Below are 17,124 nucleotides of genomic sequence, written 5' to 3'. Positions count from 1 at the left end.
TATGTGTTATTTTATAGTTTTGAAATCCCTAGTATTGTTGTAGAATGTAGAAAATACATCACAACAAAAACAAAGAAATTTGCAAGCGTTCTAAAACTTTTAAGTGTATATATATTTATATATATGCACAAGACAAGAAGACAAAAACAAGGAGTTTAACTACTATACATAGTTCTGACTGAAACTGAAATCACCTGTCTGGCCCACAGGTGATTTCAGTTTCAGTCAGAATTATGAAACAACTAACCCAAGCGTCAACTAAAAGTCCAAAGCATAAAGCATGAAAAAATGTCTGTAGAAAGCAGATTTGACAGACTTGTGCTAAAAAGGTCCTGAAGGGTTTAGCCATGGCTTTGTCCGAGTTAGATTTTTCTCTGGAAGATTTGTATCCACTAACCTGCACAAATTGTGTATTTCTCATATTCATTCTTGCACCTTAGTACACTAATGAATGCTCTAATAGGAAGTTCCAGTGTAGCACCTAAGCCTCTTTGGAAGTTATAATAATCAGTTTATAGTCTGTTTAAAGACTGGTCACACTGATAGTGTGAGGCATAGGTTTGAGTCATAGATACTGGAAACAGTGCAAACAAAAGGGCCTCCCTATTCAGGCGCTTGATAAAAGCAGTATTTGAGTAAGAGGTGGTCCACCGTTTGTACAACACACCCACAGAGATGTACTCTTTCTTGTTGCCACAGGCCACTTTATTTTACTAGCAAGCATTACTATATGTTTCACAACACCTCCAGGAATGATAAGTGAGTAGAAGCAAAACATTGTTTAGCACAAGCATCCTTTAATGTTTCTGCAGCACAATGGCACCAAGTCCTACAGTAGTTCTGGGGTTCTTATGCACTATATGTTTGTTTGTTTTTTATTTTAAGTAAAAAGACAAGAATGTGCAAGGCAACCTAAACCAAGCATGTCATTATGAGGCAGTTACTTAAACTAATCTGAGCTTGACAAGAAGAGATATGTTTTAGTGGGTAGAACAAAATCTTGTACTGACAGGAACTTTCTTCCATGACACAAGGGTGGTATGCTCCATCATTATTTACAGATTTATGCATTGTATATATATATATATATACTGTATATCACTGCTTTTGATCGCTCATAATTCACTCTTAGGCAGGAAACAACAATAATAGAAGGTGGATGCAGATAATGACATAGCAATGATTTTGGCAAGTGTCCACACATCCCACAAATACCTGCAGATACCTACATTTCACAAGTGTAAAGCCATGACAAGGACAGTCTTTGAAAAATTCATGACCGAGGCTAGATTTAATCTGCCTTGAATAAAATTATGAATGTGTTCTATATTTTTTAATCTTAAAATAAATTTTTATAGCGTCTAAGTAAGGCTACAGAGCAAATCAGGGCAAAGTACCTGATTCACAAGGAGATGGAGGTGAAGTTCATTCATGAAACATGAATTGAGGAGTGTTTTAGCTAAATGGAGATAATCTTTAACATTAGTCCAACTGCACTCCTGGCAGGCCTGAGAACTGAGGGGCCATAACAGGAGCCTGCCACATTCCTCCGTCTCCACATAATAATTACAAAGCACACAATCTGGTTTCAAAGAAATAGAGATGGGTGGAGAAAAAGTGAAATAAATAAAAAGGGACTGAGCAAAAGAACTAAAATGGGAAAGAGAGAAAGAGTAAGAACCATCTGGTCTTTTCTAAATTCTGTCCTCGACTCACAGGAGAACACAACGCTTTTAAGCAAAAAAATCCAAAGCTGTCTAAGCAAAATACATAAGTAAATAACTGAAAATCTGAGAGTTTAGTGGTGTCTGTAAAATGTGATCTGCAACCAAATCTGTATCGGAAAGAAATAACTTAAAAATTAGACTTGCCTTATCACTGCTAAAAAGAAACATTGAGGAAACAAAAACATTTTTTTTTAGATTTACAAAGGTGTTTAAACAAATTCTAAACATCTGTTTGCTTACCTTCCATCAATACATGTAATTTCCATAATGCTTACTTTTTGCAAGGTCACAAAGTGCCTGCCATAGGATGGGTGCCAACCAATCACAGGGCACGAGCACAAACAGCACACACACTTGTGCTGAATGTGCTTGTGGGAGGAAACTGAAGTTTTGAGGGACTACTGACCAACACACTGCGAGAACATGCACACAGAATGGAGGCAAAATTCGAAAATCTCGACCATAGTGGTGTAAATCGATACGGGTAACCACTAAGCACCCAGTTTTCATTAGTTTTCATTAAATGCGTTGTACATTATTTGTGTAGTACTTTGAATATTTGTAATTCAGAAACACTAGTTTTAAACTAGTTTAAAATATATATATATATATATATATATATATATATATATATATATATATTTTTTTTTTTTTTTTTTTTAAACTAGTATTTTTCAGTGTTTCTGAATTACAAATATTTAAAGTACTAAACACCACAACCACCTGGAGTTTGCCAAAAGGCACCTGAAGGACTCTCAGACCATGAAAAACTAAATTTTCAGGTGTGATGACTCTCTGCCCACTCTACCATATAGGCCTGATTGGTGGATTGCTGCAAAGATGGAAGGTTCTCCTCTCTCCACAAAAGACCTCTGGAGCTCTGACAGAGTGACCATCAGGTTCTTGGTCACCTCCCTGACTAAGGCCCTTCTCCCTGATCGTTTAGTTTAGATGGCCGGCCAGCTCTAGGAAGGTGGTTTCGAACTTCTTCCATTTACGGAATATGGCGGCCACTGTGCTCATTGAGACCTTTAAAGCAGCAGAAATTTTTTCGTAACCTTCCCCAGATTTGTGCCTCGGGACAATCCTGTGTTGGAGGTCTATAGACAATTCTTTTGACTTCATCCTGATTTCAAATTTTATTTTAAAAACTTGCTTGTCTCACAAAACGCTCGCAGACCAAGTTACTCACAATTGAAGGTTCCACTGTATTATTTTAATTATTGCCATCTACACCAGTGGGGACCAAAGCTCTGCCTAATCCCACGGAAAAGACAATACAACACAAACTAACAAAACAAAGTCAACATTGGCCATGAGAGAAAGGTACCACAACACCGACTGTATCCCAGCACAGCAGCCCTGTATAGGGCTTAGCGGGCAAAGAATTCAAGATTGTTGACCCCAGCCTTTAAATTCCCTAAAACTAATCCAATCGAGCATCCATGTCATGCAACAGACAAACAACTCCAATTCACGGAGGCCCAACCCTGCAACCCACAGCACCCAAAGGATCTGCTGCCAATGTCCTGGTGTCAGATACCACAGAAACACCCCCAGAAATGTCATGGACCCACACCCCAAGGGGCCAGAGCTGCTCAGGTGGCATAAGGGGAACCCAAAACCTATGTGGTTTTGATGTTAAAAGCTATGGCTGATAAGAAAAATAAAACATTCTAAATGAGCTGTTAGGATAATAATCACCTTCATGTGTTACAGTATATTATTAAACCAAAAAAAAAAAAAAACAGGGCTTTGCATCATATTTTCTTTCTTGCTTATGACAGTGACTTTTCTTACCTAACTTTACTGCTCATTTTATGAAAAACAAAATCCCATATTGAAACTTGAAACAATTTTCGAAGGAATTTTCTGTTCACCAAAACCACATCATTTTGGCAGTTAAGCATCTTGTCACTTAGAAAAAGCCTAGGTGGTCTAACTGTTATAAATTCCTAACTCACAATTAAAAAAAACAATGCCACACTATGCAGTCACATGACTAATCATTCACTCAATTAATCATCTATACCGCTTTATCCTGTATTTATGGTCGCGGGGACCTGGAGCCATTCCCAGGAGGCTTAGGGCGCGAGGCAGGGTACACCCTGGACAGGGTGCCAATCCATTGCAGGGCACACACACACACACACACACACACACATACTCATTCACACACTTCGGGCCAATTAGCCTAACCTGCATATAAACGGAGGAAACCCATGCACACAGAGACGGGAATCGAACCTGGACCTTGGAGGTGCAAGGCGACAGTTCATGACTGATCAATAGTCAGCAAAAAGTTGCACTGTTAGTTTGCATGTACATGCAAATTCTTCAGAAATAAACTAATGAGCTATCAAATTAGGGTTCACGCTAGAACTGATCCAGGCTATGTATACACTGTTTGCCCTCGAAATAAAAAAAACTGTTAACATATTGCAGATAAGGTGAGGCAAGGGAGGAGGACAGAGTGAGATAAAGAAGCTATCACTGCTCAGATGTGCTAGGAACAAAGATTACTCTTTGGTGGGCAATTATCCAGCAAAGGGATTAACAAAGACATTCATTCATTCTTCTGTAATAATTCCCTTCCTGTTGAGTAAGTGAAATCCTTGCCTGATATAAAGCCTTTCAGCAAATTACATAAAATTTTGGAGGACTTCAACAATTTTAAGTATAATGTTCACAAGAGATGAAGACAAGACTAATTTGTACACAAGAAAACAACATTTGGGGTTGTTGAATTAAATGTGTCAGTTATATTGCAATAATGTGGTATTTTATTTCTTTGCCAAGTGTTGTCGGGATGTACTGTGTGTTTAATCAAATGGGTGTGGATGTTGACTAAAAGAATAAACTGACATTCCCCCCCCTCCCCCCACCCCCCAAGAAATTTTGGAGTGAAGCTTTGTATCTCTCGCCCTGAACTACTCTACAGGTTATGCACACTAGGCAAAGTATACTGTTAGACAATAGAGAGGAGAGAGAGAGAGAGAGAGAGAGAGAGAGAACATGATTCAACATGTGTGCAAGACTAGCTGGGTGTGCTGTATCAATGACTTTGGGTAACCTTAAGAAATTCTACATTCCAGTCAAATAAGTGTGTACACAAAGTATACTAAGAGGTTATAGGGCTGTGCAGATTATAGAGGACAACACATTGCTGCCTTTCTAGAAATAACTGTCCTACAGTAATATTGATGGTACATATCAACAATTAAGCAGTGAGAAAGGTTGGTGAATGTTGCTGCCCAAAATCATACAAAAACAAAACCTAGAGACAATGCTGAGGCACTTCAAGGTGCTTGACCATTGATATGAATTCAGAGTATGAGCTAAAAAATGACAAGCAGACTTTAGTGCTCATTTTCCAGCAAACCGTCATAATGTACTAAAAAAATGTCAGACTACGGATCTACAAGGAGTGTCATGTCACAGGTTTCCTATCAGATGTTTCTCAATAAGGAACTGCACGGGCACATGCCAGCTAGAGGTTCCTTGACACACCCTGTAGGCAAAAATAAAATAATAATTAGGAATGAGCTGTTTATAAGCCCATGTGTTTCAGCTTCTCCCATGAATCACAATAATAAAAAGTTATTCTTATGTGTCATAACTGAATGGCAGTTCATTTTTGTAAAGTGCAGAGTATCTGTAGAGATGGTTATGGTGAAGGCGCTGTCTCAGACTGACCTACAGTACATACAGTAAGTGTTATACGGAAGGTATAGAGTTGTTGTCCCTTTTTTATTTTATTTTTTATCTTACTTGAACATGCTTTTATTATTATTATTATTTTTTATTATTATTGTTGTTGTTGCTATTGTTGTTTTAGGTTTTCGCGCGGGATTCTAAAACAGCCGAACGTGTAATTCAAGCCTCGTCAGTGACTTACCTGTAGGCGATTTCTTCATTGTTTTGTTCCCGCTGTAACAGCACAAATTAATAATATCACACACTTCTCGAGTGTGAATGTAAAGTAATTTCCAGTAAGGTGTAAGTTACAGGATATTTCTGTCTTCAGGTTAAAGCAGGCGGCCCCGCCCCCTCCACTGGCTCGGTGAAGGTGTGCAGTGAAGATCCACCTGACAGCCGACTTCTCGATAATCTGTTAGATTCCGCCACTTTAAAACCGCAACAAAACGAACAGAATCGTGTCGCTTATTGTCAATACACGTACACCTGAACGCTGACTCCGCCTAGGCGAAAGAGTAGTACACACCTGTGTGTGTGTGTGTGTGTGTCCACCCCCCCGCTTTCTCTCTCAGAGGCGGAACCACTGATACTGTAAACCAGGCTAAAGTGGCATCATGGTGACTTTTTCAAAACAGTATACCATTCGTTTTTCTTCTCATGTAAGTATACAGAAGATTTTGGAAAAGTATAATTTGTTGGAGTATTAGAAAGTTTAGATTAGGTAAATACTTTAAAAATGTTTTAATATTTATTGTTTGTTTATTTATTTATTTAGACTAGTGTTTATTAAATTTATTGTTTATTTATTTTGTTTAGTGTTTTAACCCTTCTGCTTTTAATCTCTCTCTCTCTCTCTCTCTCTCTCTCATATGTAACATCAGTTCTACCTTTATAACTACAAGGTGTGTGTATAACGATCATATACAGTACACATACAGTATATACAGTATATACAGGGCCGGCCCAAGCCTTTATGGTGCCCCAGGTCGAATTTATTTAGTAGCCTCTCTGTGCCACCAATACGATTGACTCTTGTCAATGCTTAATTATTCACAAAGTATAAATCTAACATTGGTTGTGCCACACCTCCAAAATATTTCAATAGTGCTCATAGGGAAGTTTAGGGAAAAGTATAGTTGATGGAACAGAATGCTATTTTAACAACATAAATTATTAAACACGGCAGCAATCCATCTGTACACATAAAACAAGTTTATGAAACAGAAGCTTATTTTTATTACAAAAATAAATACCCAGGAAGTTATTTTTACACAGAAGACAAAAACTTTCATCTAAAACTATCGTAGTAATTTGTTATATTATAATATATTAAGATGTCAAGTATATTATTGAAACATGAACTTCCCTAAAATAAGAAGACAGCCTACCTAGGTTGTTAATTAACTAGCCAGCTAACGTAAGCGTGCAACATTGCTTAGTTTACATGAATTTTCTTATTAACATACCTTTATCTTGCTGTTTTTTTCTCCTCCTCGCTTTTCTTCTTTTTTCTTTTCTCTGCACCTGAAGGATATGTTCTTTTTTGTGACATTTATGATGGTTTTGCTGCAATGCTGCTGCCTCTACGATCAGCTCCAATAATCACAGTCACAGTCAGACTGTGCTTGCATCCTGCAGCCCTTTTAACATAATATTGCATTTTTTTTATATTGCATTGTTGTTGTTGTTTCATTTAATATTGCGTTTTTGTATAACTACCATTGCCCACTGACATATTTGCAAAAAAATTAAAATAAATTGCTGTCACTCTTGGGGGCCCCCGGAGGCCACGGGGACCCTAGCAGCCACTTATTTTGCTTATGCTTTTAAGGTGAGTATACCTTTATCGGTCCCACTAGGTGCATATTCATACATACATACATACATACATACTTACATGCATACATACACGATCCTGTCACCTGGATTCAACTGACCTGTGATATTGTTGTTGATTGTTGTATAAACACACTCTCGTGCACTCTGTATGTATGTACTGTATGTATATGCACCCAGTGCACCTCAGGCTGTACAAAATCTTTAAATGACTTTATCTTTTTAACCCAATTGGCATAGCTTACATTTGTTTAACCTGCTTGACCACAACCCCATATCTGAGAAATACTACAGTATGTACAAAAAATTCACTAGATGGCACCATGGTTTTGAGGAAAAAAAAAAAAACTCATCATGTAATACATCTAAATATTGGTCTTTGCAAAACATCCAACTAGAATTATTTTTCTGAATTTTTGTTATGTCAATGTGTGATGATTATGTTAAAATAAAAAAGAAACATGCCTTACCAAATGAATGAGTTAACTGAGAAAGCCAAGAATACTATGGCTATGATATTAACATTAGAATTAGCAATGCATACATTTATTACCATTTCATTATATGAATGACAAAAATAATTACATTTTAGAATTTTTTTAATCAATTTTGAGATGTCATTTAAAAACAATGAAATAACAAATACATTTAAATACAAAAAAAAAAAAAAAAAAAATACAGTACATGACTGGCCAAAAAGGCCATTTAATCTATTTTAAATTAAATGTGTATGAATAATCTAAAAGGGTGTGAATTTTAAAATCCAATGTATATAAGTGTTTAAATGTATTATGACAATTTTTTTTTCTTTTCAACTAATCTAATCTGTCCTATAATTATAAAATATCATATAATCTCATATTAAACTAATGAATTCACTGATTCACTGCATTATTTAATGAATATTTTTCAGAAGAAAAACTGAAAAACAAATAGTAGCAAGCTGACAAAGCTGCAACTATGTATGAACACCTGAGTAATTATACCCATATGTGCTTGTTGAACATTACATTGTAAATAAATTGTAAAATTTAAATGACTTACAAATAACAATACAAATAACACCAGCAAATGAAAATATGCAATGCCTTGCAGAACAGGGTTCACACATAGAAAATAACTCTTAGGTTTTGCTTATTTGACTAGAACGCAATGGTGTCGTTTCAATTTCCTCTCAATCCGTAAGGTGTTGTTTTGGTTTCCTGACGAACTAAAAGCGTATTCTTTTAGTGTAAGTCTATTGTGACAGTTTCCAAGTTACAACTTGAATGAAAAAATGCTTAAGTCAAATATCTTTTTTTCTTCTGAATAAATGCACCTAGTTTTTCTCAGTTATCATTTTTTAAATGTGCCATTTGCCAGAAAACTAATAAATTAAGTTGAACATTTTAATTCTTTCACGAAGTGTTATCAAATATTTAACAAGATGGCTACCAAAAGTAATCATATCATAGGTGTGTTGAATGTATATTTTTGGTCCTGTATTTAAAATGTTGACCCTGTGCTAATTTTAGAAAACTGCACCAAACTTGCACCAAACCTAGGGTTTTATTGTACCAAGTTTGATTGTACTGTACAATCATTTAAAATATTACCAGTTCACAAGCCCAATATACTGCCATGATGGTCCTGTTCAGGATAAGAATATATAAACTTCTGATTACTATGCATGAACAAAAAATATTTTTAAGTGTCTTATTACATCTTAGCATAGAAATCATGTTAGCAAAAAAAAAAAAAAAAAAAAAAACACACACACAAAGCATATATCCTACATAAAATCACCTTGTAATTATTTCACTTAAGGTTAAGAAAGTTAAACAGTATGAGAGGTGTACATTGGTATTTTACGAACAGTAAAGAATTTTTTTTTTACTATGATAAAGGCTTTGATCTACTAAAAAGGCTACTTTGAGCAAGCCTGGTAGTTTTAATAGTTGATGGTGAGTAATTTGGCTCAAGTACACAAGTAAATGGAAGACCTGTACATAATATATTAATAGTATAGTAATATTTGCTCCAGTAAATCACTACTTTTACTTAATTACAGCATTTGTGCATTTTGCTGACTTCTGGTGAGTATGTGTTCTTGTGTGCCCTGCGACACCCCGTCCAGGGTCACCTTCTACCTACAGTAGAGTTCCCTTTGATATCATCAAAAAGGGATTTATATGTCTATTATCATTTTTGTCATGGACAACATAATAACAATAATACGCCAGTTATTTTCATTAAATTCAATCAATAAATCCTTACTGTTATCTATGTTACTGTAGTTATCTGTAAAAATCCTGCACAACAATATTTTTTAATATATTTTTTAAATATTTTTAAGTGTAAGGGTCCTCCACTAGAGGTCACTGTTTTTATTTTGTAGTTTTTGTTGGCTGACTCAGTTTCCCAGCAGGCACCTCGGTCAGGTGAGGCAGTGCACACCTGAACCGAGGTAGCCATCAATCAATCTATAAATAGCTGTTTAGACTGGGAAACTGGGTCGAGCATTTTTTGGTACCACCACTGTCATTTGTGTGGGTTTTATGTTCTGTTTTGTTATATGTTTAGTTTGTACTTTGATTTTAGTTGTGTTGACTTGGGCTCTCTTATTGGCAATGTTTCTGTGTATGTTTTGTGTGTCTGTGTTAGTGGAGCTGATTCAGTCCTGTCCTCCCGTGTTCTTGTGTTTAGCTAGAGCAGGTAAGTAGTTAGGTGTGTGTGTGGCTAGGAGCATGTTTAGCTAAATTCTATGTTGAGTTACAGTAACTAGCATGCTTCTAGCCATAGCCCCTCTGTGTCTCTAGCTGTCCTGTGTCTCCTACCTCCCTAGTTGCCCAGTGTGCCTAGCCTTTGAGTGTCCCCTGGCCTAGCCTTTGAGTGTCCCCTGGCCTAGCCTTTGAGTGTCCCCTGGCCTAGCCTTTGAGTGTCCCCTGGCCTAGCCTTTGAGTGTCCCCTGGCCTAGCCTTTGAGTGTCCCCTGGCCTAGCCTTTGAGTGTCCCCTGGCCTAGCCTTTGAGTGTCCCCTGGCCTAGCCTTTGAGTGTCCCCTGGCCTAGCCTTTGAGTGTCCCCTGGCCTAGCCTTTGAGTGTCCCCTGGCCTAGCCTTTGAGTGTCCCCTGGCCTAGCCTTTGAGTGTCCCCTGGCCTAGCCTTTGAGTGTCCCCTGGCCTAGCCTTTGAGTGTCCCCTGGCCTAGCCTTTGAGTGTCCCCTGGCCTAGCCTTTGAGTGTCCCCTGGCCTAGCCTTTGAGTGTCCCCTGGCCTAGCCTTTGAGTGTCCCCTGGCCTAGCCTTTGAGTGTCCCCTGGCCTAGCCTTTGAGTGTCCCCTGGCCTAGCCTTTGAGTGTCCCCTGGCCTAGCCTTTGAGTGTCCCCTGGCCTAGCCTTTGAGTGTCCCCTGTCTGTGTTTCTGTGCCCCTATTCCCTAGTGTGTTTAAGCTATTAGGTAAGTGTAGCTTAGTCCCCGTTCCTCTCTAGTGTCTCCCCGTTCCTCTCTAGTGTCTCCCCGTTCCTCTCTAGTGTCTCCCCGTTCCTCTCTAGTGTCTCCCCGTTCCTCTCTAGTGTCTCCCCGTTCCTCTCTAGTGTCTCCCCGTTCCTCTCTAGTGTCTCCCCGTTCCTCTCTAGTGTCTCCCCGTTCCTCTCTAGTGTCTCCCCGTTCCTCTCTAGTGTCTCCCCGTTCCTCTCTAGTGTCTCCCCGTTCCTCTCTAGTGTCTCCCCGTTCCTCTCTAGTGTCTCCCCGTTCCTCTCTAGTGTCTCCCCGTTCCTCTCTAGTGTCTCCCCGTTCCTCTCTAGTGTCCAGTTTCAGCTCCACGCCTCGTTTGTGTCCTGTTAGGTGTTTGTCCCCCTGCCTGTGTCTCGCCAGAGAGCCCCTGTTAGCACAAAGTTAAGTATTGTTTGAGTTTGTTTGTTCCTTTGTTTGTATCTTTATTTACTTTGTGTTTACCCTTAATTAAAAGACTGTTTGGTTACACCACCCCTCTGCCTCTATGCCTGCTCCTTCCGCCCACGGCGTTCAACACCTGCCACAACACCCCGGTCATGACAGAATGCTCGACCGACCAAGGCATAGCAGAGGGGGCTGTGACTTTACGGCTGCAGCACCCTTCGCGCCTCACGTGGAGGCCACAGCTGCAGCAGCCGCCGAGCACCTCGTGGAGGTCCCAGCAGCAGCCGCCGAGCGCCTCGAGGAGGTCCCAGCAACACCAGCAGGCCTCATGTGGAAGCCCCCACCTTTTACCCCCACCTTCGTCCAGTAGCCATTATTCAAGGCTCGCCGCCTTCGGAGCGACACCCCAGCACACCCTTAAGCACCCTTTGACTACGGGAGCTAGCCCGTTGGGGTCGGGTGAAAGGACACGGGACACGAGGGAAGTGCCCTGGGACCACCAATAGCGCTCCGGAGGAGCGGTTGGGGGGGGGGGGGTAACTGTAAGGGTCCTCCACTAGAGGTCACTGTTTTTATTTTGTAGTTTTTGTTGGCCGACTCAGTTTCCCAGCAGGCACCTCGGTCAGGTGAGGCAGTGCACACCTGAACCGAGGTAGCCATCAATTAATCTATAAATAGCTGTTTAGACTGGGAAACTGGGTCGAGCATTTTTTGGTACCACCACTGTCATTTGTGTGGGTTTTATGTTCTGTTTTGTTATGTTTAGTTTGTACTTTGATTTTAGTTGTGTTGACTTGGGCTCTCTTATTGGCAATGTTTCTGTGTATGTTTTGTGTGTCTGTGTTAGTGGAGCTGATTCAGTCCTGTCCTCCTGTGTTCTTGTGTTTAGCTAGAGCAGGTAAGTAGTTAGGTGTGTGTGTGGCTAGGAGCATGTTTAGCTAAATTCTATGTTGAGTTACAGTAACTAGCATGCTTCTAGCCATAGCCCCTCTGTGTCTCTAGCTGTCCTGTGTCTCTTACCTCCCTAGTTGCCCAGTGTGCCTAGCCTTTGAGTGTCCCCTAGCCTAGCCACTGGGTATCACTTGTCTGTGTTTCTGTGCCCCTATTCCCTAGTGTGTTTAAGCTATTAGGTAAGTGTAGCTTAGTGCATGTTGGGGCTAAAGACATGCTTAGCTAGGTGTATGTGTAGCTGAATGCCATGGTTAGGCTTAGCTTAACCATGTTTAGCTAAAAGCCATGCCAAGCTGATTGCCATGTCTTTAGCCCTCGTCCCGTCCCTCTATTGGTCTCTCGTCTCTAGTCTTTACGTGTCTCCCGTTCCTCTCTAGTGTCTCCCGTTCCTCTCTAGTGTCTCCCGTTCCTCTCTAGTGTCTCCCGTTCCTCTAGTGTCCAGTTTTCAGCTCCACGCCTCGTTTGTGTCCTGTTAGGTGTTTGTCCCCCTGCCTGTGTTTGTCCCCCTGCCTTCTGTTAGCACAAAGTTAAGTATTGTTTGAGTTTGTTTGTTCCTTTGTTTGTATCTTTATTTATACTTTGTGTTTACCCTTAATTAAAAGACTTTGGTTACACCACCCCTCTGCCTCTATGCCTGCTCCTTCCGCACACGGCGTTCAACACCTGCCACAACACCCCGGTCATGACATTAAGTCTTGTATATTTTTCATAATGGTATTATAATATTTTCAGTTTGTTTTAATAAATATGCAATATTTAATTTCCATAGTGTAAAATTTGGTGGCATCAAGAGGTATCCGAAGTGCCGAGTTACTAGAGTAATATAGGAAGTAATGTCTACTCCGTGAGCACACTTTGAAATACACCGTGGAAAGAACGTGGGCAGTCCCGACATCCTTGGGGGCTCTAAGCAAAAGTCTGCAATTGAGCCCTCCTATCTGACGTGTGAGTCACACATGTGCTTCCACTTCACCTTAAATTTACAATTTAAATGTAAATTGGAGATAAAATATATAGATGCTTGGATTTTGCTGAAATTTGTGGGGTTTTGTTTGTCCACTCGCCATTTAGTTATCACTTTTGCCTGATGCTCGCTCTCTTGTATATGGCAAGGTGCTCCATCATGCTGGAAAAGGCATTGTTCGTCACCAAACTGTTCTTAGATGGTTGGGAGAAGTTGCTCTCCTAGAATGTTTTTGTACCGTTCTTTATTCATGGCTGTGTTCTTATGCAAAATTGTGAATGAGCCCACTCCGTTGTCTCAGAAGCAACCCCACACATAAATGGTTGGCTCCCCACACATGAATGGTACTGTTGTCACAGGACTGATGGTAGTGGTCACATTTTTCTCTCTGCACGAACTCTATTCCAGATGCCCCAAAAATTGGAAAGGGGATTCATCAGAGAAAATTACATTACCCCAGTCATCAGCAGTCAATCCCTGTACCTTTTGCAGAATATCAGTCTGAGCCTAATGTTTTTCCTGGACAGAAATGGCTTCTTTGCTGCTCTTTATGAAATGAATAAAGGTGGCCGCTACCATATGTCCTGTGTTATAAAGCATTTTAAGACCATTTTTGTATAGAATTGCTTCTTATCCAGCTCATCTAGCTCTGAGGGAAGGAACTAAAGTTAATATTATGTAAATGCCAGCACCTGCATCACACTACAACTCCCAGAACACATCATGGCATACAAATATGGTTACAGTAACTATAATACACAATATACAGGCACTATCATGCTGATGACACACCTTACCTTAGTCATGAATGCTGCTATAAATTACTCATACCAACAATTCACTATGAGTATAGTAGTAGTATAGTAAGATTTTATTATTAGAATTAATTTTATTCTAATTAATACAGCGGGTAATCTAGAAAGGGCATCAAGCTGTGGCAGCCCAGGGAGAACATCTGTCACAGATAGACATACATAATGCAATAACTATCATTTACATTTACATTTAGGCATTTGGCAGACGCTCTTATCCAGAGCGACTTACATTTTTATCTCATTACACATCTGAGCAGTTGAGGGTTAAGGGCCGCGCTCAAGGGCCCAACAGTGGTAACTTAGTGGTTGTGGGGTTTGAACCTGGGATCTTCTGAACCGTAATCCAATGCCTTAACCACTGAGCTACCCCTGGCCCTATCATGGCTCCAAATCATGCTAGCTTCTTCAGTGGTACACTTTCTATTTGCACTTTCCACTGCACTACATGCCCAGGCAAGTAAATAAGTGATGTTACATGTAAAGAGCTTCAGATTGTGACATTTGCCACAAAGTAGTTTTTAAGCAAAACAAACTCAATTTAGAGACTGCTCAATGTAGAGCATTGTACCCCGATTGCTACTGAGTTCACTCTCAGCTTGTGAATGTTACTTGCGGGTAGGGGCTAGAATGCGCTGTCAATCAAAGCCACATGATTTCAAGTGTTAAACTCTAAAATTTCTCCTGTACTGGCATGTGAAGATGATCAAGTGACCATCAACACAATATCCCATTGCCATTGTAACACATCATTTCATGCCGTGCCTTTCACCAGGAAGGAAAACTCTCTCTTCATTAATGTCATGATCATACTTTTCATAGTTTTAGGATTTCTTTGGATGCACGCATACAATCTTAAAATTATCTAATTAGGTTGTCTCTCCACAATGTTCATTTTGTTAATATAGACTCTTAAACAGGTAAAATTGTAAAAAACTAAGTCCAAAGTAAATTCTGTCTGGGTATTGTAAATTAAAAGTTTCAAAACCAAAGCCAGTGAACTATCACCTTACTGCCCTTATGCCATAATCCCTTGCAGTGACATTTACCCTTTGTCCTTAAAAGATAATTGCTTGCCATAATATTAGCCCTGGAGAAATTGTTCAAGAACAGGTTCCAAGAATACAAGTGCTGAATCTCTCTCCTACAAAAAAGGTTTTGCCTCTTGCTAATGGTCACATACTGTATATAGCCATAGATTTTATCAGTGATCAGAACACCACAGTCATTATAGCCTTTCAGACTCAAACTCCTTACCATTAATCTGATGTCATCTGAATGTGTTGGTTACATGTCTGAATGAGCATCCTGGTCACTTTTCTGAAAAAGTTAAAAGGTCAGACAGAATAATGTTTTGCTCTTAACTGACATCACTTTCAACATGTGAGTAACATGCAGTCACATGAATGGATAGACATGCACAAGTCAAGGACTTAATGGCATATGAAGTTGTATGTACAGTCATGTGTTAACGCATGTTTTTTAAAGACATGTTTTTTTATTTTTGTAGTGGGTCTTTTTTCAGTTTGTTTGTTTGAAGCACTCCAGTGTGTTTTAACACAATGGCAAGAGGGAAAGACATATTCACTGGTCTTAGAGAAGCAACTGTTGCTGCATGACAATCTGGAAAATGTAATAAAACCATTTCCAAACAATTTGTAGTTTATTGTTTTACAGTGAGAAATATCATTCACAAGTGGAAAGCATTTAAGACAGTTGCCAATCTTCATATCAGAGAGTGTCCAAGCACATTCACCCCAAGGTCAGTCTATGCAATGTTCAGAGAAATATAAAAAAACGAGCTACTGTACATCTTAGACTGTACAGTACATGCCTCACTAAGCATATTAAATGTTAAAGTTCACACTTAGAACGCAAAGAACACAATTAGAAGAAGACTGAACAGATATGGTTTCATTGGAAGCGTGCCAGGAGAAAGCCTCTTCTGTCTTAACAAACATGGAAGCATGACAAAGGTTTACAAAACTTCATCTGACCAAAGCACAAGACATCTGGAACAATATGACAAATGAGACCAAAGTAGAATTGTTTGGCCATATTGCCCAGCACCTTTTTTGGCAAAAACTAAACATAATTTTAGCACAAACACCTCATATCCACTGTCAAGCATGGCGGTGTCGGGGTGATGTGTTTTGCAGTCACCGACCAATAAAAAGTAAAAAAATCGACCAAAATTGTTGCTTACAATTTTATGGGATTCTCAAGAACCAGAATTGAAACATTATTAGGAAAAAGGTTCAACAATCAACATTGCTCAATACAGTGAAATGTTTATTGTGGAGATGAATCTTAAACTTCAGATTAAACGCAGAGGACTGCTATCCAAGGCCGTTGTGATCTTGCATAATAATGAGCATCCGCACACTTCTGCCCACACTGTCGACAATTCATTTTGAGATGTTAAAGCATCCTTCTCAATGTCCTAATCTTGCTCCACTGGACTTTCACCTGTTGGGCCCCTGAAATCAGCCCTACGAGGACAAAGATTCTCATCTAATAAAGAAGTGAAGACAGTGGTGCATTCGTGGCCCGTAGCTCAGCCTAAAACTAGATTTGTATTGGTACTGATGAGTTTTTACAGGCTGGGATGTCTATGAGCTAAAGAAAGAAGTTACCATCTCTTTAGTCAAACCAGACATAAATGGAAAAAAAGACAAAAAAATATGAATGTGGGCTCTGAACATTCATTTTAATAGATGTGGACTAAACTTTAGACTAGGTCTTGTAAAGTGTAAACTTGTACAACACTGACTACTATGTGTAATTGTGTGATTTGCCGTACCTTCATTAAACACAAGTGTCTGAAATCATAAGCAGATGGTTGCACATACAATGGAATTTAGCCTGTTCACACTAAAACAGAAAGACAGAAGGTTTGAAGGGTAGTACTTTTGTACTTTTACTCAGGTAAAGGAAAAGTAAATGAGGACTTTTACTTTAGAAATATTTTAGTTAGGATATTGTGTATTTTTGTGCACAGTTATTTTATTTTTTAACTTTTATTTGTATATTTTTATTTTCGAAGAAGGAGAGGAGGAAGGCGTGTTCAGAAGCAGAGAGAGAAGAGGAAAGGCAAGAGTTTAGGAGTGATAGTAGGGACTTTGAATGTTGGGACCATGACAGGGAAGGCAAGAGAGTTAGTTGATATGATGCAGAGAAGAAAGGTGGATATACTGTGTGTACAGGAGACCAGGTGGAAAGGTAGCAAGGCTAGAAGCCTAGGATCAGGGTTCAAATTGTT

General features: G+C 39.3%; 1 protein-coding gene across 1 annotated transcript in view; it reads right to left on the bottom strand.

The window, feature by feature from the left end:
• Positions 1-5,836, bottom strand: part of septin9a (septin 9a) — a 100,581-nt gene extending 94,745 nt beyond the window's left edge. The window contains exon 1 of the mRNA XM_053514386.1: positions 5,626-5,836. Within this exon, the coding sequence (XP_053370361.1) occupies positions 5,626-5,644 (19 nt within the window). The 5' untranslated portion in view covers positions 5,645-5,836. The remainder of the gene's footprint in view (positions 1-5,625) is intronic.
• Between the last annotated feature and the right edge of the window lie 11,288 nt (positions 5,837-17,124).

Source organism: Clarias gariepinus, chromosome 16, assembly GCF_024256425.1.
Source record: "Clarias gariepinus isolate MV-2021 ecotype Netherlands chromosome 16, CGAR_prim_01v2, whole genome shotgun sequence".
Lineage (NCBI taxonomy): Eukaryota > Metazoa > Chordata > Actinopteri > Siluriformes > Clariidae > Clarias > Clarias gariepinus.
The sequence above is the reverse complement of the archived record's forward strand: the minus strand, read 5'-3'. Positions and strand labels throughout refer to the sequence as shown.